Raw genomic sequence first — 26,560 nt, 5'->3', positions numbered from 1 at the left:
CTACGGTGTTGGACTTATCCATCTTAGTTATATGTATGGTTTTGTCCTTTTTCAACTCAGACAAGGCATTTCTATAACGTGCTGGGAAATTCATTTTTCATTGCTGAATATATGAGACCTTTTGTTATGTAATGCTGTTGTTGGCAAAAGTTACTGAATTTTTCAAAGGCATTAATAGGTGACGCTATAGATAATGCAGTTGGCTTAGTTGAAATTACAAATGTTAACCCATAGCCTAAAGCTCATATATAACCTCACTAATAATTTTTCTTGATAAATTCACTACTTAGGCCAGACCAGTAAAGAATTGAACACCAGATTAAAACACAAATACTCAATAAGAACAGGTCAGACTAATATTGCTCTATTTTTACATTTAAGTGAAAAGTCCCACAGAATAGGCTAGGCTACATTGGACGCAAAGCCAAATATTGTCATGCTGTAACGAAACTATTTCCAGGGACTTGTTAGAATCTGTTTAGATTCATTTGACTTGGCAGAATAATTTTAAGGGAAGTCAAGGATTATTTTCTTTTGACCCTGTAATAAAACACATGTTCCAGAAGGACTGAAAGATAGACTAAATAGGATCACCAATAAATAGATTTCGGTGTTAATCCATCGACGTTCTGTGACCTCCCAACTTTTTTTATTCCCTCAGGGCTTATACCCACCATATATATAGGTGCTTGTCTCTGTATATCTTTAGTTGCTGTGACCATGTCTTGGTAATAAGACGAAAGTACTTAGCATCTCCAGCGTTTCAATTTTCCTTCGTGGCTCTAACTTTGTTCATTTATATATATATATATATATATATATATATATATATATATATATATATATATATATATATATATATATATATATATATATATATATATATATATGTGTGTGTGTGTGTGTGTGTGTGTGTATACATGATGTTTGTGTGTTTACAGTATACGTGTACTGACCCACAAAAGGGCGGGGTGGGCTTGAATCCATACGTTTTCATTAGGAAAATATTTCAAAACAATATCCAGGAGTGGCGCCGACTGTATTGCAAACCACTTCTTTTAACATGTGGAACAATGTGGATCAATGTAGTTTTTTAATGGTCATAAGTATCCATACCACGTAATCTGCATATTTATTCTTTCAGTAGTACAGAAACTGAAATAAAGTTTAATTAAAATACGATAATATGGAGTTATAGCTAGCAAAAAGCGGCAATGATTTTCTAATTCAGTCTGCTGAAAAGAGTTTTCTATATATTTCTTTCTTTTTTCATGTAAAATCATATTTCTTATCTTTCGTGGTATACTTCACAAAAGAAGAGGATAAAAACTAAAACAAAGAAGAAAAATTAGTGACATTCATTTTAGCAGCTTTAGCTTTATTGTAGCAATTAGCACTTACTGCACTGGGTGAGAGATGTAAACATGTCGGCAGCCAAGGCAGACGACACTGGTGGCGATGGCGGAACTAATTCGGAAAATTCTACCGAAAACATGCAGTCTTGCAAGGTCGTTATCATCGGAGCTGGCATGGCCGGATTAGCAGCTGCAAATCATCTACTAAAGAATAATGTCAGAGATTTCGTTATATTAGAAGGAAGGAATCGAGCTGGAGGACGAATCATCGCCATTAAGATTGGTGAGTTTGCTTGACTTATTTGGACGTTTTCGAGGCCATTAATCACTTGTATCGTGTGGTACTGGATGAAGTACATTGCAGCACTACCTTTTCAATAAGCGTTGCTGTTTTTTCTCACTGTCAGAATGTTACTTGTATGTGGAGGTGAATCATTTTGCGAGTTGAAACGTAGCATTGGCCAGCTAGTCTATGGCCAGGTTAGTCTGCACTGTAACAAGATAGACAAAGTTAGGCTGGTAGCCTAAGACACCTAGCAATTAATTTGTTTTCCGACGCGATATACAAAAGCGTCGGTCCTTTACATTAGGAATTCCTTTCAGCGTAGGCTGGAAACGGCCATTAAACTCTTGAGCAAGGTGGTTAGGCAGTAACTACTGCCAGGTAGGCAGGAATACCCGCCTGCCCGGATGTAAACATTCCAGTATGCTTTCAGCCGTCATGCGTTGCAGACGTGGTGTCGGATCTCTCTGCCTGACTGTCATTAAGCTCTTATTACCCCGGTGGGATCTCAATGTACTTTGTGTTTATATTATGTGTTTGATACAAACCCACGATTTGTGATAACCTTGCATAAGCCGTCGTTCCCTGTGCTGTCTTGGGTTTGACGGCCAAGGGCGTATTTAGAGAAGTGTAACTGAGTGATAATGCTTCTCTTCCAGTAACCCTTTATTTAAATACTGAAGACATTCCCCTGTACGTTCGGAGATATTAGATTGGGATGTAATATCTTCACTCCCCCCTCCGTGTACAAGGGCATGACTTCTTCCTTCCTACTTGTTCTGAGTGTTGTTTTTGCCGCCTGCGCGTAGAGGGTTGCGGGGCAGGTGGAAGGTTACGGGCGTCATTTATAAGTTCCGCTTCCATGGCGCCCTTGGTGGCCTCCCCTCCGGCCTTCTCTCTCCCTGTGGGCTGTTCCTTATGGGGGCCGCGGTTGGGCGACCTTTTGTAGGGTACCTCCTCTCACTGCGTAGGGCAGTTCCCTCATAGCAAGAGGAGTATCCCTCTACTAATCATCTTTACTTTTTCTTTCAGCTTGACAGTGAGCATCGCACATGCAGTAGTAGTTGGCTGGATATCTCAGGGGGTATCTTGCATGATGGAGTCCCGATGTTCATTGATTGTTGCTTCGGGACCGACCACAGTACCTGGTTGGAACGACAGTTCCACGTAAGGATCGTTCCGACTCTGTTCCCGCCGATGTGGATCGATCGCTGTCATTGCTGGTCTTCATGTATGCCATGGCACTGCCTCTCGCGTATCTGTGGTCCATCTGCTCCTGCTGTTTCCTGTGTTGTGCTCCTGTTAACTCGACGACAGTCTCTGGGCAGCTCTTCCTGGTCTCCTACCACAGCTGCCCTGATTGTTCTGTCGCTGCTGGTGACTTTCATGTGACGTTCCTGGCCGTTGCTGTAGCTCCTGCCTTCTGAACCACTTCTGTAGCTCCTGCATCGGCTGTCCTGATCATGCCTGTGCTTTTCCTGGTGGGCGTGCCTGGGGCCGCTTCCATTGTGTTCCTGCCTAGCTGCCCTGGAGGTTACAATGTCCGCCATCCTGTAGAAGTTGTCAGAGTGAAGGTGAAGGAAGTCGCCCTGTGGAAGCGACGTTCCTGGACGTTGCAGTAGCTCCTGCCTTCTGAACCGCTGCCGTAGCTCCTGCATCAGCTGTCCTGGTCATGCCTGCTGCTTCTTCTGGTGGTCGTGTCTTGGGCCACTTCTGTTGTATTCCTGCCTAGCTGCCCTGAAGGTTATGATATTTTGTGTCCACCAGCCTGTAGAAGATGTTGGAGTGAAGGTGAAGGAAGTCACCCTGTGGAAGTAGCTGCCGTCTTCTTCAACTTATCTTCAATTTCATCTTCTGCTGCCTCTTCCTTCCTCTCCCGAGGTCCAAGGGGGTCCGGGAATCTGGATAGACCTCCGTCGGCCAAAGGAGAGGAAGGCTGCTTTTTTACCCATTGATTCAATTGGGTGTCTAGGGACTGCCTCCTTCCAGGGGGGCAGTGGGTTTCTCGTTGGCTCTTCCCCACCTTCGGGTTAGGAAACCGATTCGCATACCCCTGGGTTTTGTGTTTCGGGAGCCACGGGCACGCAGACCTCGTTTTGCAATCCCGTTCCGAGTCCTAGAGGTTCCGCCTCTAAGATGGGGGGCTGCTTCAGGTGTTTGTTCACGAGCCGCTCCAAGTGCTTGAGATTCTATGGAATATCGAGTGTCCTGATATGGTCTGGAGAGTACTCTCCCCGGGCTAGTTGGGGAGCAGTGCGAGAGAAAGGGCCAAGGCACCCAGGTGTCTCAACTCTTCCTGCCAGCACCACAAGCTCTCCCCAGGTGCTTGCCAGTGCTCGGTTGGGTTCCCATTCTGGTGTCTCGATCCTATCGGTTCGAACACCAGAAGACGCAGGGAAGAGATTCCCCTCAGGAGTCCCACAGGACTTCTAAGGGACTGACTCTCTTCTGGGAGACAAGTTTCTCTCGTTGGCCTTTCCCGCCCTCGGGCAGGAACTGATTCACATTCTTCTCTGGGGTCTGGCGTTTTGGGGGCCGCAAGAGCATGGCCTCTCGAGGCCACGCCCTTGTTGCCAGTCTCAGAAATCTGTGTCTAAGACTGGTTCCATGCCTGGCTATTTTCGATTTCTTAGGAAACCGAGAGCAGCCGCTCCCGATTTTTTTGAGTCTTGTGAGTCGCTCGAATTCTATGAATCACGAGCTCTCTCCTGACGAGAGGCACAGGACGAGAGAAAGTGCCGAGACACCCAGGTGTCTGAGTACTGAGACACCAGGTGTCTCCATACTGCCCGCCAGCTGCTTTGGTTGCTTGGCCGGGTTTCATCCTTGTGTCTTGAACCTTAGGGTTCGAGCATGCAGGATAGCACACACAGAATTCCCCTTTGAACCTTCTCAAAGGGCCTTGGCCTCGAAGGAGTTTAGAGTTCGGGAAACTAGCACTAGTTCATGGCAGACGAGTTCCTCCCTGTCCAGTGCTGATCGTGTTCGCGCAATCAGCTTGGCTTGCCTGCCCCGCCCAGCCCCTGGTCGCGCTTGCGAGACTGGCTCAGCTTGGCTCACTCGGCTTGGCCGCCCCGCCCAGCCCCTGGTTGCGCTTGTGAGACTGGCTTGGCTTGGCTCGGCTCTCCCTGCTTGCCTCCCAGTTCACCACATACCACCCAGTCGCGTTCATGTGATCGGCTCGGTTCGGTGCATCTCAGCTCGGCCCCACTCAGTTTTTCCGAATCGGGTTCTCGGCTATGTTCAAGTGAAAAGTTAAGTATACCTTAGTTTTAGAACTTCCTGCTTTTCTCAGGAAAGCGCATTGCCACAGCACAAGCGCACTCTTTCCCCCGTGTGGCAGTAATCTCCTTTGGTTGATTATCGCTCACGATCTGCCTCTCCTGCTGGCCTTACTGGCAGGACAGGTAGAGGTACTCTTTCTCCTCACCTGTTCTCTTTCCCTCCAGTAGTACCGAGAGGTGCAAGACGAACAGAGAGAGCTCCGACAAACTTACCTTCGGAGTTCAGCTGCCTGGCGTGCTTTGGCTGTCGGTCCCCCGATTGTCTCATAGTACAACCAGGTAGCCGAGGAGGGTTTCAGGGGATCTGTCAAGGTCTCCCTCCAAGGGGAGAGGTACAGGAGTTTCATGCTTTGGAAACAGCGAGGGTCTTCCTCTTCAAGTTTTGATCGCCCTCGTTTTTTTTCGGAGAACTTCGCGCCGATTCGTCAGCACGAAGATCCCTGGGACAGGACCACGGCTTTCCCAATGATTAGTCTTTATAACTCGCAACCCGTGCAGTTCCCAAGGGGCCGAGAGTGTCGGGGACTGCCGCGGTCCTTGCTTCTGAGAGCATTCTCGACTAGATGAATTCTTTTTTCAGAGTTTCAGAGAAGGAGTTCATTCAGGTCGAGACACCAAGTTTCTCATCTGCCTTGACAGAATACGAATTCTTCTTGCCTGGGAGGGTCTTGCCAACTACAGTTCTGTGGGCAATTCTGGTGCTAGAAGAAGGACTTTGTCCCAATTCAGATCTCCAGTTTCGTAAGTCCCGAGTTGGCTCGACCCTTAGGAACGAACTTTTACTTAGTTCTGCCTTTCTCTTTCAAAGATTTTCCAGATACCACGATAATCAAGGTTTGTACCAGGGCACTGTCTTGTTCTTTGGTCAATGGCCAAGACCTTGGGGACTTAGTCATCTCGACTCAACCTTGAGTTCAAGCCAGCCCCCCTCAACTCCTAAGAAGTCTCAGGCTTCGGAAGAAGATTGCGGAACATATAGTCATCTTCTTCCCTTCTAGGAAAGTGCGCATAACTGTGTCTCTTTCCACCCTCTTTTCTGTAAGGGAGAAGGGAAGAGAGAAAGAAGTATCGACCGGGAAGAAGTTCTCCTACTGCTGATGCCTGGATGAAATGATACTTGTAGCGCCTGTGGAGCTGGCAGCAACATTGCCAAGACCTGGGAATGGATTCCTTCAGGAGAATTATCTATTTCCCTTAGGTCTCGGCAACTCTTTTCATCAAACTTCCATCCCGCTTCCTCTCCCGTGCTCCTGATTCGGGAAATGCCAGCCCGGCTAAAGCTAATTGTCTCGGTATCCTGTCATCTTGCAGAAGCTTCCCCATGGTGGAGAATGGAGGTCTGCTTCCATTCCTCCATCCTTCTTTCCTCTTCGAAGTATGAGGAAAGAGTTAGGCTAATGCTTGATTGAAGGAGCCTTCGAATATGCTTGCATATTCCCCTCACATCGTGTGTCTACTTACGGATTCACTGATCGAGGAACAGGCACACACTGGTAAGACTTTGTCTTGAAGGTGTGTGACCGAGATGATTAGTACCTTCTCATCACCATCCTGGGCTTAAGGCAGCCTTTTGGCCGTCCGAGAATTCAGGATGAGTGTTGCAACACTCAGTGGTTTCGTTGAACAACAAAACCACAGTAGTGGCATTTGTCGACAGACAAGAGGGAATCGTTTTTTCCTCCTGTTTCATCTGTCGACATTTGCAGGTACTTGAGTGTACTATAGTGCACTCAACAGCAGTTAACCAGATGCATTGCTGGTGGGGATGTATAGGTAGGCAAGCTTGGCCTCGGGTTTTGAGTGATTGGGACGGAACGTGCTGCTCACTCTTTTCTTCACGAAGATTCATGAAGAGACTGCTCGACTGAGAAATCCCTACCGTCTTTCTGTGGCCTCCCTGCACAACAAGTCAGTAGTTTTTCTCGCTCTTTCATACCAGACCAGGGGCTGCTACTGAGAGGCATGCTGTCTTTTTTGGGGGAAATTTGATATTTACGTTTTTCCTCTCTTTATTTGTCTGTTTCACTAGGGGTTCACAAGCATTGCTCAACCTGAGTTACAGACAAATGCTGGAAGACATTGCCTTTCACCCGACCTGATAGCCGAGGCATCGAGAAGAGTTCTGCTTGACCCAACCTCCTGTGGCAGCTACACAAGAAGCGGTTCTTCAGGCAGTACATTCCTGTGTGTTCAGGACTGGGAGGCCTTCCAGCTTTCCTTGCAAGCATAGGCTTTTTCACCGAGCAGCAACGGATATAGCTGGATACCTCTTGAAGTCCTCTGCAACACTGTCCCAGGGATTGTATCCATCTTCGCTGGTGGATGTCATTGACGGAACTACTTCTTGGGTCAGAGTCACTCTTCATGTGTGGACTTCCTCGTCTTCTCCAGTGAGGGTTGCTTCTCTCCCTTTCATTAGTGAAGGACATAGGCCCTTCAACCTAGTCTTCTAGCTGAAGTAGCCTTCTTCTCCTCAGTCGAGATTTAGCTACAGATGAGAAGCTTCTTCAGTCTTGTTGTCTTGGGGGACTGTTCCCTGGATGGCATGTGACTCGTTTAGGGTTCCTGTCCCGTGCTCTGCACGTGCCCTTACGAGAGTCATTGGATAGAGATATGCCCTCTTAGGGCATCTCTCATCTTGCTCCAGCCTTGTCGTAGAAGATGGAAGAACAGGTGAAGGGGATCAATACCTCGATTCCATCTCGGATGTCGTAAGTGGACTCCGAATCCATCGGCATCTATTGTCAGGTTCAAGTCCTTCTTGTTCTCCTCCTCCTTGGACTTTGTGTCGATGATCCAGATCAATTGTTACCTTGTCCTGTTAGGGAGCTGCGGTACTATCTGAAAAGGCTCGACATTCCTAACCTGGTTGTTGTCAACGTTTTCGCAAGTACTGTCCCTCCCAAGGAAGAAGTGTCTAAGGACACATCTTTCTCCTGGCTTCGTGAAGCGACCAAAGGAGGCACTTGGCAGCTGGGTATGATAATACCAGTACCTTCCACCAGAGAGCTCACAAAGTCAATGACTTGGTCCATCCCACACATTCTGGAAGTTTCTGTTGGTCTGGAAGCAAGACGTGGTCTCATAGACAACACTCGTGTCTTCCTGTGGTCTTGCCCAAAGGCCCTTGGAATCTTTTTTCCTTGGCCCTGTGGTGGCTACTCAACAAGTTGTGTTTTCTTACCCGGCTCCTTCAAAAGAGCTAGTAGCATCTCGCCTAAGGTGTTGGCTCTGGAAGTGAGAAGGATACCGAGAGTGACTGGCCTCTCTTCCTCCTCCTTCCCCGTCCTCCTACTTCTCCTCTTTCAGGATGAGACTAGGACTCGAACCAGTACTTACTGGATCTGGCGTCTGATGTGGTAAGACTACACATCAAGCACCTGTTCTATTTTTCTTCTAGAATCATAGAAGCAATTCCGCTCTCCTTCCTCTAGCAAGGGGAGGAAGGAGAGACTGGCAATAAGGGAAACCCTATCTCAGTTTTTCCTTACTGCCTCCAACTCTAAGATCCTTCCAGCCTATTTCGTATTAGTTACATTTCCTCTCTCGTGAAAAGGTCTAGTATCTGACATTTGATCTTGCAGTTCCTACACTCCGATCAATACAGTATGTCAGAGGCACGGTACTCCTCCTCGCTCTTTCAACTAGGAGGAGTAGCCCGGGTGTTCAGAACTCCAGTCAGTTCAAGAGACTCACTCAGATTCCTCCCTCCAACCGGTGAGTCTTCCTAATGTAAAGGACCGATGGTTTGTATATCGTGTCGGAACAGATCACAATTTTTGAAAATAAATGTATTTTTCCTAACTATACAAACCTGAGATCCTTTACATTACATTTTATGCCCACCTTATCCCACCCTTCAATCTGAACCTGGACCGAAAGGCAAACTGGAATGTTTACATCCGGGCAGGCTGGTATTCCCTCCTACCTGACGGTAATTACTGCCTAACCACCATGTTCAAGAGTTTAACAGCCGTGTCCACCTTTACCATAAGTACTGTAATTCCTAATGTAAAGGACCTCAGGTTTGTATAGTTAGGAAAAATACAATTTACTTTCAAAAATTGTGATTTCGGCTTCTACTACCTCTTCTCTTCCTCTTCCGAGGTTCGAGGGGGTCCCAGGAAACCGGATAGTCCCCTGTCGACCAAAGGTGAGGAAGGCTGCTTTTTCCCCCCTTGATGTCCTTTATTGGATATCGGCCTCGGGTCTCGTCGGCTCTTCCCTACCTTCGGGTTCGGGAACCAGTTCGCATACCCCTGGGTTTTGTGTTTCGAGAGCCGCAGGTGCGCAAACCTCGGCTTGTACTCCCGTCACCAGTCCGAGTGCTCAAGATTCTGTGGAACATCAAGTATCCCGAACTGGTACTGGAGAGTACTCTCCCTGTCCCAGCTCAGGAGCAGCACGTTAATGCTTGACTGACAAGGAACCTTTGAATATGCTTCCATATTCTCCTTGCATCATGTGTCTACTCACAGATACACCGATTGAGGAATAGGCGCATGCCTGTAAGACTGTTGTCTGTAAGGTGTGTGACCAAGACAATAAGTACCTTCTCATCAACATCCTGAAACACAAGGCAGCCTTATGGCCTTCCTAGAATTTCAGGATGGGGTTTGTGACACTCAGTGGTTTTGTTGAACAACACCACAGTATGTAGTGGCATATGTCGACAAACAAGAGGGGGATTGTTTTTTCCTCCTGTTTCTCCTGTTGACATTGCAGGTACTTGAGTGTCCTATAGCTTACTCAGTAGTTCTGTTAGCCAGATACATTCCCAGAGGGGATGTATTGACAGGCGAGCTCGGCCTTGGGTTTGAGTGACTAGGACAGAGTGTGATCTCCACTCTTTCGTCATTAAGAGACTGCTTGACTAAGGGATATCTGTTCTCTTTCTGTTTGCCTCCTTGCACAACAAAAGTCTGTAGTTTTCCTGCTCCTTCATACCTGACCCATGGGCCTCTATGATGAGGCATACTGTCTTTATGGGAAACACTACGTCTTCCCTCCTTATTTATCTGTTTTGCGAGGGTTTCAACAAGCATTGCTCACCCAGAGTTATAGATGGATACTGGAAGACCTCGCCTTTCGCTCGACGTGATAGCTCTGCTTCCAAGGTATCGAGAAAATTTCTCCCTGACCCAGCCTCCTGTGCAGCTACACAAAAAGCAGTTCATCAGGCAGTACATCCCTGTGTTTTTCAGGACTAATTGTAGAAATAGTTGATTGGAGAATGGTAATTTCATTCGTGGGAGAATAGTCGAATTGACTAGTTCGTTTGGTTCTTACTTTTTGTCCCCATTTTTGGTGTTCGTTTATGGACGGAAAGTAAACTGAATGATTGCCGTTTGTTAATATTAAATGTAAACTCTTAACTTTCCCCTTTTTGTATTCTAATTGAATTAATTAATTTAATGTTAAATGAATTCCTTATAAGGAAACAGTTTTGTTTTCCTGTCTTTATTTTTCAACGTTGTTCGAGAGTTTCGGACAAAGTGAAAGAAAACGGAGTAGTTGGCAGTTTTGGTCCGACAAGGAGTCTTCAGTCTTGCGGTACCAGTCGGACAAAAGAACGGGTGTTCTTTCGCTTAAAGAGTGAATTCAAGAATTTTAAAATTCGAAGAATATGAAGAAATTGATCTTGAAGACGGTGCAGGTAAGTTGAAAGATAAAGACTTGCCTAAAATTGATTTGAGTTAGATAATTCTAACATATTCGAATTTTAAAGATTCACTCCGTAAGATTTCAGTTTACTTTTTCGTCTTGTTTGTTTTGTTTTTATTTGGCTATGACTCTTGTTATTGGGCATAGCTGGGTGCGTAGGTTGTCCGAGTTATGCTTAAGAGAATGTGACGGGTTCAATTACATCTGCAAAGGGGGCACAACCTTTGAAAACATCAAGGTTGAAGTAGAGCGGTATTTCGCTAACCCTAGGAGGTCTAGGCCTAGTCGCATCTTTGTGTTCCTGGGCAGCAATGATTTGGATGCTATCCACAGTACTGCGAAGGTATGGAAAGTAGAACAGTGTTGTGAGGCTTTTGCTGAATTACTGAAAAAGTTGTGTCCTGATGCTAAACTAATTTTTGCCCAAATAGAGGATAGATTCTTTTGGAACCAGTGTGAAAGTTTTGACGCGTTGCGGCAGGATTTCAAGGCAAAATCTACTAAATTCAATAAGTGGTTGAATAAATGGTCAGGCAAGGATAGTTTGTTTATAATGAAAGGGGTTAAGGGATTTTCCGACCCACGCCTTTATGCCAGGGATGGAGTACACCTCAATATTGATGATAATGAGAAGTTGGCTCGGAGAATGGCTGACTTTTAGTATGAGCAAAAGCCTAAAGTAAAGTTAGTCTAGCTGCTCTAGTGTCAAGTATATATTTTTTTTTCTCTAGGCTCATTTGGTTTTGTAATGTTAGGATTTTTTGTATACTGTTGTTATTCCTTATAAGGAAAGGAACAGTATTGGTCCTTATTTGTACTTGTATTAATTTAAGCTTAGATTAAGTTTATTTAGGTTAAGTTAGTAACCTTTTCATTTAAATAACCTGTTGATTAGCCTAGCTGATGTTAAGTGTAGTCTAAATTATTTTTGATCAAGTTTCAGGTAGGCTAGCCTAGTTTTGCTGTTAGCATAGTATGTTGTATATTTTTTTTTCTCATTAGGGAGTAATTGATGATAACTTGCTTTGCATTGACTTGATTAAGTTAAGTTTAGATTTTTTCTTTGGGTAATTTAGTATTGGTTAATACCATTGTTCAAGATGACTAATTCTGAAATAAAAAAGTTAATTAAAAGGAGGGCTTATGTTAAGGGTTTAATAACTCTTGATATTAACCCTTAAGGTTGAGCCTCTATTTACAAAAACGTCTCCCAAATGCCAAATTAATTAGGTGAGTTAGCGTTACAAAAAGTTTTTCAAAAATCAAAGACACACTTTAGTTTTTAAGATTAAGAGTTCATTTTTGGCTCCTTTTTTTGTCATTGCCTGAAGTTTAGTATGCAACCATCAGAAATGAAAAAAATATCATTATCATATATAAAATATTGGAATATATGACAGCAAAAAAAAAACATATAATTGTATACAAATCGTGCTGTAAGCACAACGGTTAAAGCTAATGAGTTAATTTTTTTAGTTGTATTGTACACTAAATTGCGATGATTTTGGTATATAACAAATTGTAAAACGATCAAAGTAACACAGAGAAAATATTATCACAAAATGATGCATGAATTAAATTCAACGAAGTTTAAAAATGTTTTTTTCAAAAAATTCACCATAAATCGAAATATTGTGCTAGAGACTTCCCGTTTGTTGAAAAATGAAGCTAATTGATTGAATATTACTAGACTGTAAGTATTTTAGCTTACAATTGCAGTATTCGACCATTTCGGTTGAGTTAAAGTTGACCGAAAGTTGAATTTTTTCTATTTATTGTGATTTATATGAAAATATTTCAAAACTGATAAAAGCTACAACCATGAGTTATTTTCTGTTGTATTGTACATGAAATTGCGCATTTTCATATATAAAACTTTATGTAACGACTAATATAAAATGGTGCAAATATTACGACAACGAGATTTAAAAAAATTTCTGAGATGTTTGGCGAGTTACCAAACAGACGTAAGGAAAATGTTTTTTAAAAAATCACCATAAATCGAAATATTGTGCTAGAGACTTCCAATTTATTGCAAAATGAAGGTAAACTATTGAATATTACTAGAATGTAAGAGTTTTAGCTTACAATTGTGTTTTTTACCATTTCAACTCGAGTTAAAGTTGACCATCTTGAAATTTTAATTTATCGTGATTTATGTGAAAATATTTCAAAACTGATAAAGCTACAACCATGAGCTATCTTCTTTTGTATTCTTCATGAAATTGCGCACATTTTCATATATAAAAGTTTATGTCCAACAACTAATGTAAAACGATGCAAACATTACTGCTACAACATGACTAAAGAATTTCAGATGTTCGGCCAGAAACCTTACTCTTCTGGTAGAGACGTAAGGAAAAAAGTTTTTTTTTCAGAAATTCACCATAAATCGAAATATTGTGCTAGAGACTTCCAATTTGTTGCAAAACGAAGGTACATGATTGAATATTACTAGAATGTAAGAGTTTTAGCTTATAATTAAATGCTTTTCTATATTTCGGTCGAGTTAAAGTTGACCAAAGCTTGAAATTTTGGCAGTTATCATAATTTATATGAAAATATCTCAAAACTGATAAAAGCTACAACCATGAGTTATTTTCTGTTGTATTCTACATGAAATTGTCAATCAGGGTCTGAAAAACTTTATGTAACGACTAATATAAAACAGTGCAAACATTACGACAACGTGAAAAGAATTTCTGGCACGGATCGTTTTAAACAGTTTTTTTTTTCACCATAAATCGAAATATTGTGCTTAGAGACTTCCAATTGTTTGCAAAATGAATGTAAATGATTGAATATTACTAGAATGTAAGTGTTTTAGCTTTAATTAGCGTTTTTCCATTTCGGTCGAGTCAAAGTTGACCAAGGTTGAAATTTTGGCAGTTATCGTGATTTATATGAAAATATTTCAAAACTGATAAAAGCTACAACCATGAGTTATTTTCTGTTGTATTGTACATGAAATTGCGCACATTTTCATATATAAAACTTTATGTAACGGCTAAATAGAACAGTGCAAAAATTACGACAAAATGACGAAAGAAAAAGTTTTTTTAAAAATTCACCATAAATCGAAATATTGTGCTAGAGACTTCTAATTTGTTGCAAAATGAAGGTACATGATTGAATATTACTAGAATGTAAGAGTTTTAGCTTACAATTGCGTTTTTCGACCATTTAATATCAAAGTTGACCGAAGGTTGAAATTTTTGTAGTCGGCGTGGGGTATGTCCATTTGGTACAACAGACAATTTTAGTCGATGTATGATACGTCAGTAGTAGGCGTTTAAGGGTTAAGAAGGTTGACTCTTTAAAGGACGATCAAATTAATAGTCATTTGTTACAAGAATTTATTCGTAAAATTGATGCTAATTTAGCAATAGTTGAGAATTTTGACGAAAGCATTTGTGAAATTGCTGCTGAAGATGAACTAGATAGTATTATGCAAGCAGCAAGAGATTACCATTATGAAATACAGAAAACTCTGTCAGAATTTAGAGTAAAATTTGATAATTTGTTTGGAGATAAGAATACTCCTCAAAATAGTTCTAGTAAAATTGTAAAATTACCTCTCCGCCCTATTCAAATTCAGAAGTTTGAAAACAATGCAGTTAATCCATTTGCCTATTTTAACTTTAAGAAGGATTTTAATAATGCTTTGGCTGGTATGCCTAACTTAACTAATGCTCAAAAGTTTATTTATTTAAAGGGTTATTTGTTAGGTGAACAAGTTAAGAATTTGTAGAAAACATTACAGTAAATGATGAGGGTTTTGATTTGGCTTTTAACAATTAGATATTGATTTTCTGGATGAAGACAACATAATTGATCAAGTAATAGGTGAAGTTTTGAACACTTCTGAAGTAAAATCTCAGTGAAGTAGAATCTTTGGTTAGATCTTTGAATAATAAATTCATTGACTTGAAGGGACTTGGCATAGATCTGATTGAAGTCTGTTAAAAATAGAGCTCTATTGCTAATTAGCAAAATTGTAAATAGGAAACTTCCTAGAAATATTTTGATAGAACTCTCTAGAACTACAGGATCTTCTTATCCTAATTTTAACCAGTTGTTAGATAATTATCAGAGTATTATTGCACGCCTTAGTTTAGGTCATAATGAAAATTCTGGTGCAAAACCTAACTTGTTTTCATTAGTTTTGTATTTCAGGAATAATGATTATGTAGTAGTAGCTGATATAGTGAAGGCTTTTCTCCAAGTTAGGTTATCTATAGAGTCTGATCGAAATAGATTTTGTTTCTTTAGAAAGATAAATGGGAAGTTTGTTGCTTATAGGTATAATACCATAATTTTTGGATTTGTAAGTTCTCCTTTTATATTGAATTATATTATTCAACATCATTTGTCTAGTTATAGAGGGAATGAAGTAGCTTCTCTGATTAAAGACAAATTTTATATGGATAACTTGGTGCTCTCTTCTAATCAGGAGCCCAGATGCCATTTATTATCAATTCTATTAAGGAAATTATGAATTCAGGGGGGTTGCCTTTACGGGAGTGGGGTTCTAATTGTCCTGCTTTGTTATCTACTCTTGATGAAGATGAAAAGGTAGCTTCTTCTGAAATGAAGATTTAAGGATATATTTATGACTCTAACCAGGATACCTTACAATTAAAGGTTAAGCAATTGAACAAGGGTGCTTCCTCAAAGCGTCAGATTTTGTCAGCTTTGTCTTCTGTCTTTGACCCTATTGGCATATTTGCACCTATAATGCTGCAGGGCAAGCTTATTATTCGTAAGTTGTGCCAACAAGTTTCGGACTGGGATGAAACAGCTAGTGCTGAAATTTCTAAGTTATGGAGTAAATTTTGTAGTTCTTATAGTGAGGTTAGTCAAGCTTCTTTTTCCAGACAAACTTATAAAACTGATGCTCCTGTCAAGCTGTTTTTGTTTGCAGATGCTTCTAAGGAAGCTTATGGTTGTGCTATGTATGCTGTGCAAGGTGGTCATAGTTCCCTGATATTTGCTAAGACTAAGGTTAGCCCTATTAAGGAGAAAACTCTCCCGACTTTAGAACTTTTGGCTGCTCAATTAGCTTTGAAGTGTTTTGATACTATTTTTTGAAAATAATCTATTAAATTGTACTAAAATTGAAAGCATAACTCTTTTTATAGATAGCCAAGTAGTTCTTAGTTGGATTCTTTCTAATAGGGCTCCTAAGAGAAACACATTTGTGAATAATAGGTTGAAGGAAATTTCTAATCTGTTAGATAGGATTTCTGATAGATATTGTAGAGTTTCATTAGCTTATATTCCTTCATCTAGCAATCAGGCTGATTTACTTACTAAACCTTGTACTTGTAAACATTTTCTTGAAAATTTCAGTCTTTGGATCAAAGGGCCTTCTTGGTTGAATTCTCCTGACGAGTGGCCTAAGGGTCTTTTGGGTTGTATTCTGATAATATGAAGGGTGACTTAATTTCTCCTGTAATGTTCCTAAAAAGGAACCTCTTGTAAATATTAGTAATTTTTCTAGTTTTCTAGGCTTATAAGTGTAGTTTCTAAGGTATTTACTGTTGTATATAAGTTTAGGAAAATTCAAGCTGACCCTGTTGAGGCAGCTTCTAATTACCTTATAAGGTTAATGCAAGAGGAAGCTTTTCCTCTTGAATTATCTTATCTAAAGAGTAGAAATTCTTTAGTTGAAGTTCCACCTTTAGTTAAGCAGTTTAATTTGTTTCTGGATGACAATGGTATAATGCGAACTAAAGGTCGGATTGATAAAAACATTACTTTAAAATTTGATATTGTCAATCCTATTCTTGTGGATAAGAAGCATCATTTGACCAGTTGTTGATTTATTATGCCCATTGTAAGTCTATGCATATGGGTTTGCAATCCACTCTTAGTTTTTTTGCATGCATGGTTTGTGGATTGTGAAGGCTAGGCAAGCAGTTTTGTCTGTCCTTAAGGATTGTATTGTATGCAAGCGTTATAATGCTAGCACAGTGAAGTATCCTTCTCCTTCTTCGCTTCCTTCTTTCAGGGTTAATTTGAGTGTGCCTTTTGCTCTTACTGGTGTGGACTATACAGGCCACTTATGGTTGAGGGAGAAAAATGGAGAAAAATGTAAGGTGTACATTCTTATTTTCACTTGTTTCAATACTAGAGCCATACATTTGGAAGTTGTCCAATCTATGTCAACCTCGGAATTTATATTAGCTTTCATTAGATCTTCTAATAGGTTTGGTGTTCCTGTTGCTGTTTATTCAGATAATGCCAAGTCCTTTGTTCAGGCTGGTAATATAATTGAACAGTTACTTACTTCTTCTGAGTTTGAGGTGAAGTTTAGGGTCACTTCAATTTCTCACAAGACTATCCCTGTGTATGCAGCGTGGTATGGTGCTGTTTGGGAAAGATTAATTAAAACAGTTAAGCATTGCCTTTTTAAAACTCTTGGTAGATTTACTCCTTCATTTTCTGAATTTGTCACTTTCCTCTCTGACATTCAGAAAATTTTGAATAATAGGCCTTTAACTTATAGATCTTGTCAAAATGAGCTAAGTATAATTTCTCCTAATCATTTCTTGGTGTGGCAGATTTATTCCTTCATTAATGTTTGGTGATTCTGAACAAGTTCCTGAGTGGGAGTATGGTGAGGAGGATGAGTATTCTTCTCTCCTTGCTCGTACTTTGGAAACTAGGGATGGACTTTATGAAAGCTTTAAGGAAAGGTGGCTTTCTGAATATCTAGTAAGTTTGAAAGAAAAGGATAGATCTTCTTTTCATCCTCCAAGAAAGTGGGAAAAAGGGGAAATTGCTCTCTTTAAATTACCTTCCAAATCTAGAACTTATTGGCCATTGGTTAGAATTGTTGAAACATTCAGTGATAACGAAGGTGTTGTACGTACTGTTCGTATTGTTAAGCCTGATAAAAGTGAAAGTGAAGTTAATGTTAGTTTTTTAATACCTTTAGAATTATATTATGAACTTAATGATCCTAATTTATATGTTCAAATTGAAGAACAAGAAGAAAATGTTAGTGAGTTGGGGACAGATGAAATACCTGACACTGAAACAGCTTTGCCCAATGAAACATCTACTAGGCCTACCCGTAGTGCTGCTCTTGCCTCCAGAAACCTAATAAGAAGTTTAGCTCGGGAAGGTAGATTGTAAACAATGGTTTGTTTTTGTTTTATAAAAGTTGTCTTTTGTTGTCGAGTTAATCTGTCAAAATGGTTCTTTGTGTAACCACTTTTCTTTTAGTTGTTGGGGAAGATGTAGAAATAGTTGATTGGAGAATGGTAATTTCATTTGTGGGAGAATAGTCGAATTGACTAGTTCGTTTGGTTCTTACTTTTTGTCCCCATTTTTGGTGTTCGTTTATGGACGGAAAGTAAACTGAATGATTGCCGTTTGTTAATATTAAATGTAAATTCTTAACTTTCCCCTTTTTGTATTCTAATTGAATTAATTAATTTAATGTTAAATGTATTCCTTATAAGGAAACAGTTTTGTTTTCCCGTCTTTATTTTTCAACGTTGTTCGAGAGTTTCGGACAAAATGAGAGAAAACGGAGTAGTTGGCAGTTTTGGTCTGACAAGGAGTCTTCAGTCTTGCGGTACCAGTCGGACAAAAGAACGGGTGTTCTTTCGCTTAAAGAGTGAATTCAAGAATTTTAAAATTCGAAGAATATGAAGAAATTGATCTTGAAGACGGTGCAGGTAAGTTGAAAGATAAAGACTTGCCTAAAATTGATTTGAGTTAGATAATTCTAACATAAAAGACTTTCCAGCTTCCCTTGCAAGCATAGGGTTTCTCACTGAGTGGCAACAGATATAGCTGGATATCTCTTGAGGTCCTCTGAAGCTCTGCTCTAGGGACTGGATCCGTCTTTGCTGGTTGGTGTCGTCGATGGAACTTCTTGGGTCAGAGTCGCTATTCAGCAGGTTGTGGACTTCCTTGTCTCTTCTGCCAAGGGTTGCTTCTCTCCAATTCAGTTGTGAAGAACGTCGGCCCTTGCAACCTAGTCTTCCATCTTAAAGTAGCCTTTTTCTCCTCAGTCAAGATTTAGCTACTGATAAAAAGCTTCTTTCTGTCTTGCTGTCACAGGGAACCGAGGCCCCTGGGTGGCATGTGGCTCTCGTTTAGGGTTCCTGTCTCGTGCTCTGCATGTGCCCTTGCAAGAGTCATCGGACAGAGATCTGCCCTCTTAGGACCATCTCTCATCTCACTCCAGCCTTGGCTTAGAAGATGGACGAACAGGGCAAAGGGATCAATACCTTGACCCCTCAGATGTTGTAGTGGACTCCGAATCCGTCAGCATCTTTTGCCAGGTTTGAGTCCTTCTTAATCCCCTCCTCCATGGACTTTGTATCAATGATCCAGATCAATCGTTACTTGGTCCTGTTAGGGAGCTGCAGTACCTTCCGAAAAGGCTCGACATTCCTAACCTGGATGTCGTCAACGTTTTCGCTAGTACTATCGTTCCCAAGAGAGAAGTGTCTAAGAACACATCTTTCTCTTGGCTTCGTAAGCTATCGAAGGATGTACTCTGCAGCTGGCGATGATGATACCTGTACAATCATCCACCCGAGAGCTCACAAAGTCATTGGCTTGGTGCATTCCTCACATTCAGGAAGTTTCTGTCGGTCTGGAAGCAAGATCAGGTCACATAGACCACACTCTTGTCTTCTACCTCCAGTCTTGTCCACAGGCCTTTGGAACCTTTTTTCCCAGGTCCTGTGGTGGCTGCTTAACAAGTTGTGCTTGTGTACCTGGCTCCTTCAAGAGGACAGGTAGCATTTCACCTAAGGTGTTGGTTCTGGAAGTGAGAAGGATTCCAAGAGTGACTGGTCTTTCCTCATCCTCCTTCCTTGTCCTCCTACTTCTCTTCCTTCGGGATGGGAATGGGACACAAACCGACACTTGCTGGAACTGGCGTCTGATGCGGTAAGATAACACATTGAGCACCCGTTCTATTTTTCTTCCTGGAATCATAAAAGCAATCCCGCTCCTTACTCCAGCAAGGAGAGGAAGGAGACTCGGGCAATAAGGAAACCCTGTTTCAGGTCTTTTCCTTGCTGCCTCCGACTCTTTAGATTCTTCCCAGCCTTTTTCATATGAGTTATGATTCCTTACTCATTTGAAAAGGTCCAATATCTGACATTTGTTCTTGCAGTTCTTACACTCCGATCAAAATGTCAAAGGCACAGTACTCCTCCTTGCTCTTTCGACCAGGAGGAGTAACTCAGGTGTGTAAAACTCCAGTTAGTTCAAGAGACTCACTCAGATTCCCCTTCCAACCAGTGAGCCTATCTAATGTAAAGGACTGATGGTTTGTATATTGTGTAGGAACAAATCACAATTTTAAAAAGTAAATTGTGTTTTTCCTAAGTATACAAACCTAAGGTCCTTTACATTACATTTTTATGCCCGCCTCATGCCACCCCTCAATCTGAAACCTGGACCGAAAGGCAAACCGGAATGTTTACATCTGGCCAGGTGGGTATCCGCCTACCTGTTGGTAGTTACTGTCTAACCACCTTGTTCAAAAGTTTAACGGCTGTGTTCAGCTTCGCCGTAAGCAATTCCTAACATAAAGGACCTCAGATTTGTATAGTTAAGAAAAATACAGTTTACTTTTAAAAATTGTGATATTCGACAGGTTCACCCTCCCACATGAGCTCGAAGGCTAAGGAAAAAAGTTTGGGGGTGAAATTTGTTTATTTAAATTTTTTCATTTACTTACTATAGAAATGCATAAATGCTGAGATTACAGTATATTGTTATTATATTATTATTACTATTATTATTATATCTTATTAATATTTGAAAATTAGTACTTATTATTAGGTAAATAATTTATTTATCATACAAAACCAAATAAACATACCATAAAGAGAGAGAGAGAGAGCTGAAAAAGGAAGGAAGAAAGAGAGAGAGAAACATTATGTATTTCATGTTATTACATATTATTTAATCTTACAGTATTATTATTATTATTATTATTAATCATCTTAATATTTGAAAATTAGTAAATCATTTTATCATAAAAATGTATTTAATCATGAAAATAACATCAAAATATGCTAATTAGTGAATATCTCTCAACAAAAAAGTCTGCAAGAGAGAGAGAGAGAGAGAGAGAGAGAGATTTTTCAGTATATCCGGCAACATTGACCACCCAACCCTTGCTGTTAGGTTACTTGACATACTTGACAGGTTCACCCTCCCCCATGAGCTCGAAGACTCAGGAAAAAAGATTGGGGATGAAATTTGTTTGTTTAAATTTTTTCATTTACTTACAACAGAAATGCATAAACGTTGTAATTACAGTATATCATTATTATTATTATTATTATTATTATTATTATTATTGAAAATTAATGCTTATTATTAGGTAAATCATTTATTTATCATACAAAACAAATAAACATACCATAAAAATTCTCTCATCTCAGTAAGAGAGAGAGAGAGAGAGAACTGAAATAGGAAGGGAGAAAGAGAGACAGACATTACGTATTATTTCATCTTGTCACATATTATTTAATCGTACAGTATTATTATAATTATTATTGTTATTATTTAATATTTGACCCTTAAACGCCGACTGGACGTATTGTACGTCAACTAAAATTGTCTGTTAGGTGCCGAGTGAACATACCGTACGTCGACTACAAAAAATTTCAACCTTCAGTCAACTTTGACCCGACTGAAATGGTCGAAAAATGCAATTGTAAGCTAAAACTCTTACATTCTAGGAACATTCAATCATTTACCTTCATTTTGCAACAAATTGGAAGTCTCTAGCACAGTATTTCGTTTATGATGAATTTTTGAAAAAAACTTTTTCCTTACACCCGCGCGGTAACTCGGCCGAAAATTTCAGAAATTCTTTGGTCATTTTGTCGTAATGTTTGCACTGGTTTATATTAGTCGTTATATAAAGTTTTATATATGGAAATGTGCGCAGTTTCATGTAGAATACAACAGAAAATAACTCATGGTTGTAGCTTGTATCAGTTTTGAAATATTTCCATATAAATCACGATAAGTGCCAAAATTTCAACCTTCGGTCAACTTTAACTGGACCGAAATGGTCGAAAAACGCAATTGTAAGCTAAAATTCTTACATTCTAGTAATATTCAGTCATGTACCTTCATTTTGCAACAAATTGGAAGTCTCTAGCACAATATTTTGATTTATGGTGAATTTTTGAAAAAATTTTTCCCTTACGTCCGCCCGCGATAACTCTGCCGAACATCTCTGAAATTCTTTCGTCATTTTGTCGTAATGTTTGCACCGGTTTATATTAGTCATTACATAAAGTTTTATATATGGAAATGTGCGCAGTTTCATGTAGAATACAACAGAAAGTAACTCATGGTTGTAGCTTGTATCAGTTTTGAAATATTTCCATATAAATCATGATAAGTGCCAAAATTTCAACCTTCGATCAACTTTAACTGGACCGAAATGGTCGAAAAACGCAATTGTAAGCTAAAACTCTTACATTCTAGTAATATTCAATCATGTACCTTCATTTTGCAACAAACTGGAAGTCTCTAGCACAATATTTCGATTTATGGTGAATTTCTGAAAAAAAGCTTTTTCCTTACGTCTGCGCGCAGTAACTCTGCCGAACGTCTCAGAAATTCTTTCGTCACTGTCGTAATGTTTGCACCATTTTATATTAGTCGTTGCATAAAGTTTTATATATGAAAATGTGCTCAATTTCATGTAGAATACAACAGAAAATAACTCATGGTTGTATCTTTTATCAGTTTTGAAATATTTTCATATAAATCATGATGTGCCAAAATTTCAACTTTCGGTCAACTTTAACTCGACCGAAATGGTCGAAAAACGCAATTGTAAGCTAAAACTCTTACATTCTAGTAATATTCAATCATATACCTTCATTTTGCAACAAACTGGAAGTCTCTAGCACAATATTTCAATTTATGGTGAAATTTTGAAAAAAATCTTTTTCCTTATGTCCGCGTGGTAACTCGGCCGAACATCTCAGAAATTCTTTCGTCATTTTGTCGTAATGTTTGCACCGTTTTATTTTAGTCGTTACATAAATTTTTATATATGGACATGTGTGCAATTTCATGTAGAATACAAAAAAAAATAACTCATGGTTGTAGCTTTTATCAGTTTTGAAATATTTTCATATAAATCACGATAAATAGAAAAATTTCAACCTTCAGTCAACTTTGACTTGACCGAAATGGTTGAAAACTGCAATTGTAAGCTAAAACACTTACAGTCTAGTAATATTCAATCAATTACCTTCATTTTGCAACAAACGGGAAGTCTCTAGCACAATATTTCGATTTATGGTGAATTTTTGAAAAAAAAATTTTTTTACATCAGCGCGTTACGAATTCATGCATCATTTTGTGATAATATTTTCTCTGTGTTGCTTTGATCGTTTTAAAATTTGTTATATACGAAAATCATTGCAATTTAGTGTACAATACAAAAAGAAAAATAACTCGTTAGCTTTAACTGTTTTGCTCACAGCGCGATTTGTATACAATTATATATGAAATTTTTTTTTCGTGATGTCATATATTTCAATATTTATATATGATAATGATATTTTTTCATTTCTGATGGTTGCTTACTAAACTTCAGGCAATGACAAAAAAAAAATGAGCGAAAAATGAACTCTTAATCTTAAAAACTAAGCGTGCTGTGATTTTTTGAAAAAACTTTTTTCCGCTTTGGCGCTAACTCCCGAACGCCGCCAGCATACGACAGACACTTTTGTAAATAGAGGCTCGGCGTTAGAGGGTTAATATGAAAAATGTATTTACTTATGAAAATAACATCAGAATACACTAATTAGTGAATATTCTCGATGAGAAAGCTCCCATGAAAATAACATCAAAATACACTAATTAGTGAATATTCTCGATGAGAAAGCTCCCAATTTCCACATTTTTCACAAATAAATTATAGATATGTTCCACAGAAAATCCTGCAAATCGTGAGAACGCAAACGTAGGGTTTACCATTTCAAACTATCTTTGTGGCTTAAATTCAAATTTGTTCATGAGACTTACCTGTCAGATATATATATAGCTGTATTCTCCGAAGGACCGACTGAAATTCAAAAACTTATGGCACACGCAGTGGGGCCAGGTGGTTAGTACCCATTCCCGCCGCTGGGAGGCGGGTATCAGGAACCATTCCCATTTTCTATCCAGATTTTCTCTGTCGCCGGTATTGTCAACACTTGTTGTCAATACCTCCGTCGCTGATTTTCGTAAACTTCTCCACTTGAGTATTCTGATTGTCTTTTGGTTTTTTTACTTTGGATTTGTGGATAGGCATACGCTTTTGTGGACTGTTTTGATTTTGGCTTTGGCTTTTCTTTGATCACGATGTCTGGTTCTAGTTCTGCTAGTTTCAGAGTGTGTGTTGTGAAGGAGTGTAAGGTGAGGCTACCGAAAGCTTCGGTAGACCCTCACTCAGTATGCATGAGATGTAGAGGGCCTGTCTGTTTGTTGGATGATCGCTGCAAGGAGTGTGAGTCTTTGCCTGATTCCGATTGGAAGGTATACGACTCTTATGTGCGCAAGTTAGAGCGTGACCGTATCAGGAGGTCTTCCTCCAGGAGTGTGTCTGCTGGTGGGAGTCAGGGTAATAATAATTTGTCACCTGTTAACTCCTCTAATGCTTCACGTATCCCTGTAGTGTTGCCTTCGGAACCTGTGATTGCATCTGCGGAAGGTAATGCCCTTGCGCAGATTTTGAACTCCATTTGCGCTTTGGAGTCGAAGGTGCTGGCGATTGAAAGTGTTGTGAAGTGCAGTGATCCCATTAGTGTTGTGGAGGGGGCGTCAGATCGGCCTTATAATGCCTCTAGGTCTAGACCTCTGCCGAACTCCCAGGACTCAGGGAATGGGCATGGCGAAAGCCGCAAGAGGGTTATGTGGACCTCCCACCGATCTGGCGTCCCGTCGGCAGGCCCTGTTGTCGTTTCCCAGGCTGCCAAGGATCGTGCTCGTGCACGCGCCCTCAAGGAGTGCTTCTCCCTCTGAGGCGCCTCCACGCAAAAGGTCGTGTTCTCGGTTGGACTCTCGCGCTTTCAAGAGAGCTTTGCAGAGGAGGACGCTTCTCCTCCTCTTTCTCGAGCCCTTGTTTCTTCTCCTGAGTGGTTCCACGAGTTGCCGCCGCATAAGAGGACCAGGACTTCTTCCGAGGAGGACGTTTTTGAGCGTCCCAGTCGCCCCAAGAACAGAGCTGTCGTCGCCATGGTAGAAGGAAGAGGACGCCCCTTCCCCTCTTCTTCTCACAAGAGCAGCCCTTCTCCTGAGAGGGAGTCTTCTCCTTCAAGCATCTTCTCCAGGATATGCAGCGCAGTTGGCTTCCTACTTGCTGCAAAGGAGTCTGAACCTCGTAGGCGCCGCAAGGACTTGAAGCTGCCCGTTAAGAGGTCTAAGAGGTCTCCCTTTCCTGCTCTTCGTTCGTCTCTCTCTCCGACGAGTTCTCCTGGTCGCCCTCATCGTTCGTTGGATCGTCGGGTTTCTTTGCCTCGTCTTGACACTCCCCAGGCGGCTGATCCTTATGTTTCTTTTCCTGGTCAGGACGCCTCTCGCAGCTCGACAAGACGCCGGCGGGATACGCGGCAGGACGCTCGCATGACGCTCGCCTGGCTTCTCATCACGCCGTCAGGGCGCTCTTCAGGGACGCCGCAAGACGCTTCTCTCCCCTCGCCTGGACACTCTTCAGGACACTCGCAGCACTTCGGCAGGGACATTCGAGGCAGGACGCCGTCAGGGCGCCGGCAGGACGCTCCAGATTTCTCTTCTGCTCTTTCACGCAAGAAGAGGTCTCTTTTTCGAATCGGGCCTCAAGGTCTTAGTCTTCCTCAAGTTCCGAAGACTCTCCTGTCGCTCCCGTCGAAGAGGGAGAGTTGTCTCATGAATCGGAGTCTGCAGAGCAGGAACAACCCCCTTGTCGCCTTCTTTGGACTATCAGGTTTTAGCCAGCATGCTGAGAGAATTATTTCCTGATAAATTTCAGCCTTCTGCCCTCTCTCTCCCCTTCTCGCAGTTAGCTTCGTCGAAGGTGAGGAAATCTCCGGCTTCTTTCAGATGAAGACTTCGCCACTACCAAGAAAGCCTTCAAGAAAGTTAATTCGTGCATGGAGGATCGGAAAACTCAAGGCAAGTCTTCCTTTGCCCTACCTCCGTCTAGATTGTGTGGGAAGGCTGGGATTTGGTACGAGACTGGAGAAGAAATTGGCTCTAGAGTCCCTTCTTCTTCTCAAGGAGACTTCACGAGTCTGGTCGACGCTCCAAGGAGGGCTCTCCTTTCTTCAGCGAAGGTGACCTGGATGCTTTCGGAGACTGACCATCATCTCAAAGGGCTTTTTAGGACTATGGAAGTCTTCAACTTTTTAGATTGGTGCTTGGGGGCCTTGAACTTGAGGACTCGGAGTCCAGACTCTGTCTCTCTGGGGGAGCTGTCCAGTGTGCTTTCGTGCATGGACAAGGCCGTCAGAGATGGCGCGGATGAACTGGCTGCTCACTTCGGTACGTCACTCTTGAAGAAGAGGGCTTTATACTGCAGTTTTGCAGCAAAGTCAGTTTCTCCTGTGCAGAGGGTGGAATTGCTTTTCGCCCCTCTTTCTAGCCATCTCTTCCCCCAGCCGTTAGTCAAGGATCTCGCCTCCAGTCTTAAGGAGAAGGCTACACAAGACCTTCTTGCTCAGTCTTCCAGGCGTCCTAATGTCCCGTCCATGTCTTCTCAGGGACTAGCCGCCAAGAGGCAGAAGCCCTTTCGTGGCAAAGCTTCCTCCTCTAAATCCTTTCCTCGAGGAAGAGGCCTCTCCAGAGGTGGTGCCCCTTCTCACCCATGGGGCAAGAAATGATACAGGGGATCTCCAGACACCAGTAGGAGCCAGGCTTCTTTTGTTTTCGGAAGCCTGTAGAGTAAGAGGGGCGGACTCCTGGTCCTCAGTGTAATCGGGGAAAGGTTACAG

At 41.1% G+C, this 26,560-nt stretch overlaps 1 protein-coding gene across 2 annotated transcripts in view; it reads left to right on the top strand.

Moving 5' to 3' along the window:
• Window positions 1–1,319: 1,319 nt before the first annotated feature.
• Window positions 1,320–26,560, top strand: part of LOC136847457 (spermine oxidase) — a 283,719-nt gene continuing 258,478 nt past the window's right edge. Inside the window, exon 1 of one of the 2 annotated variants that reach the window (XM_067119166.1) lies at window positions 1,320–1,638. In XM_067119166.1, the coding sequence (XP_066975267.1) occupies window positions 1,425–1,638 (214 nt within the window). In that variant the 5' untranslated portion in view covers window positions 1,320–1,424. The remainder of the gene's footprint in view (window positions 1,639–26,560) is intronic. The other variant, XM_067119167.1, reaches the window with a different exon arrangement.

The sequence above is a fragment of the Macrobrachium rosenbergii genome, chromosome 16 (assembly GCF_040412425.1).
Source record: "Macrobrachium rosenbergii isolate ZJJX-2024 chromosome 16, ASM4041242v1, whole genome shotgun sequence".
Classification (NCBI taxonomy): domain Eukaryota; kingdom Metazoa; phylum Arthropoda; class Malacostraca; order Decapoda; family Palaemonidae; genus Macrobrachium; species Macrobrachium rosenbergii.
Note: the sequence above shows the minus strand (reverse complement) of the source record. Positions and strands in the feature narration are given on the sequence as shown.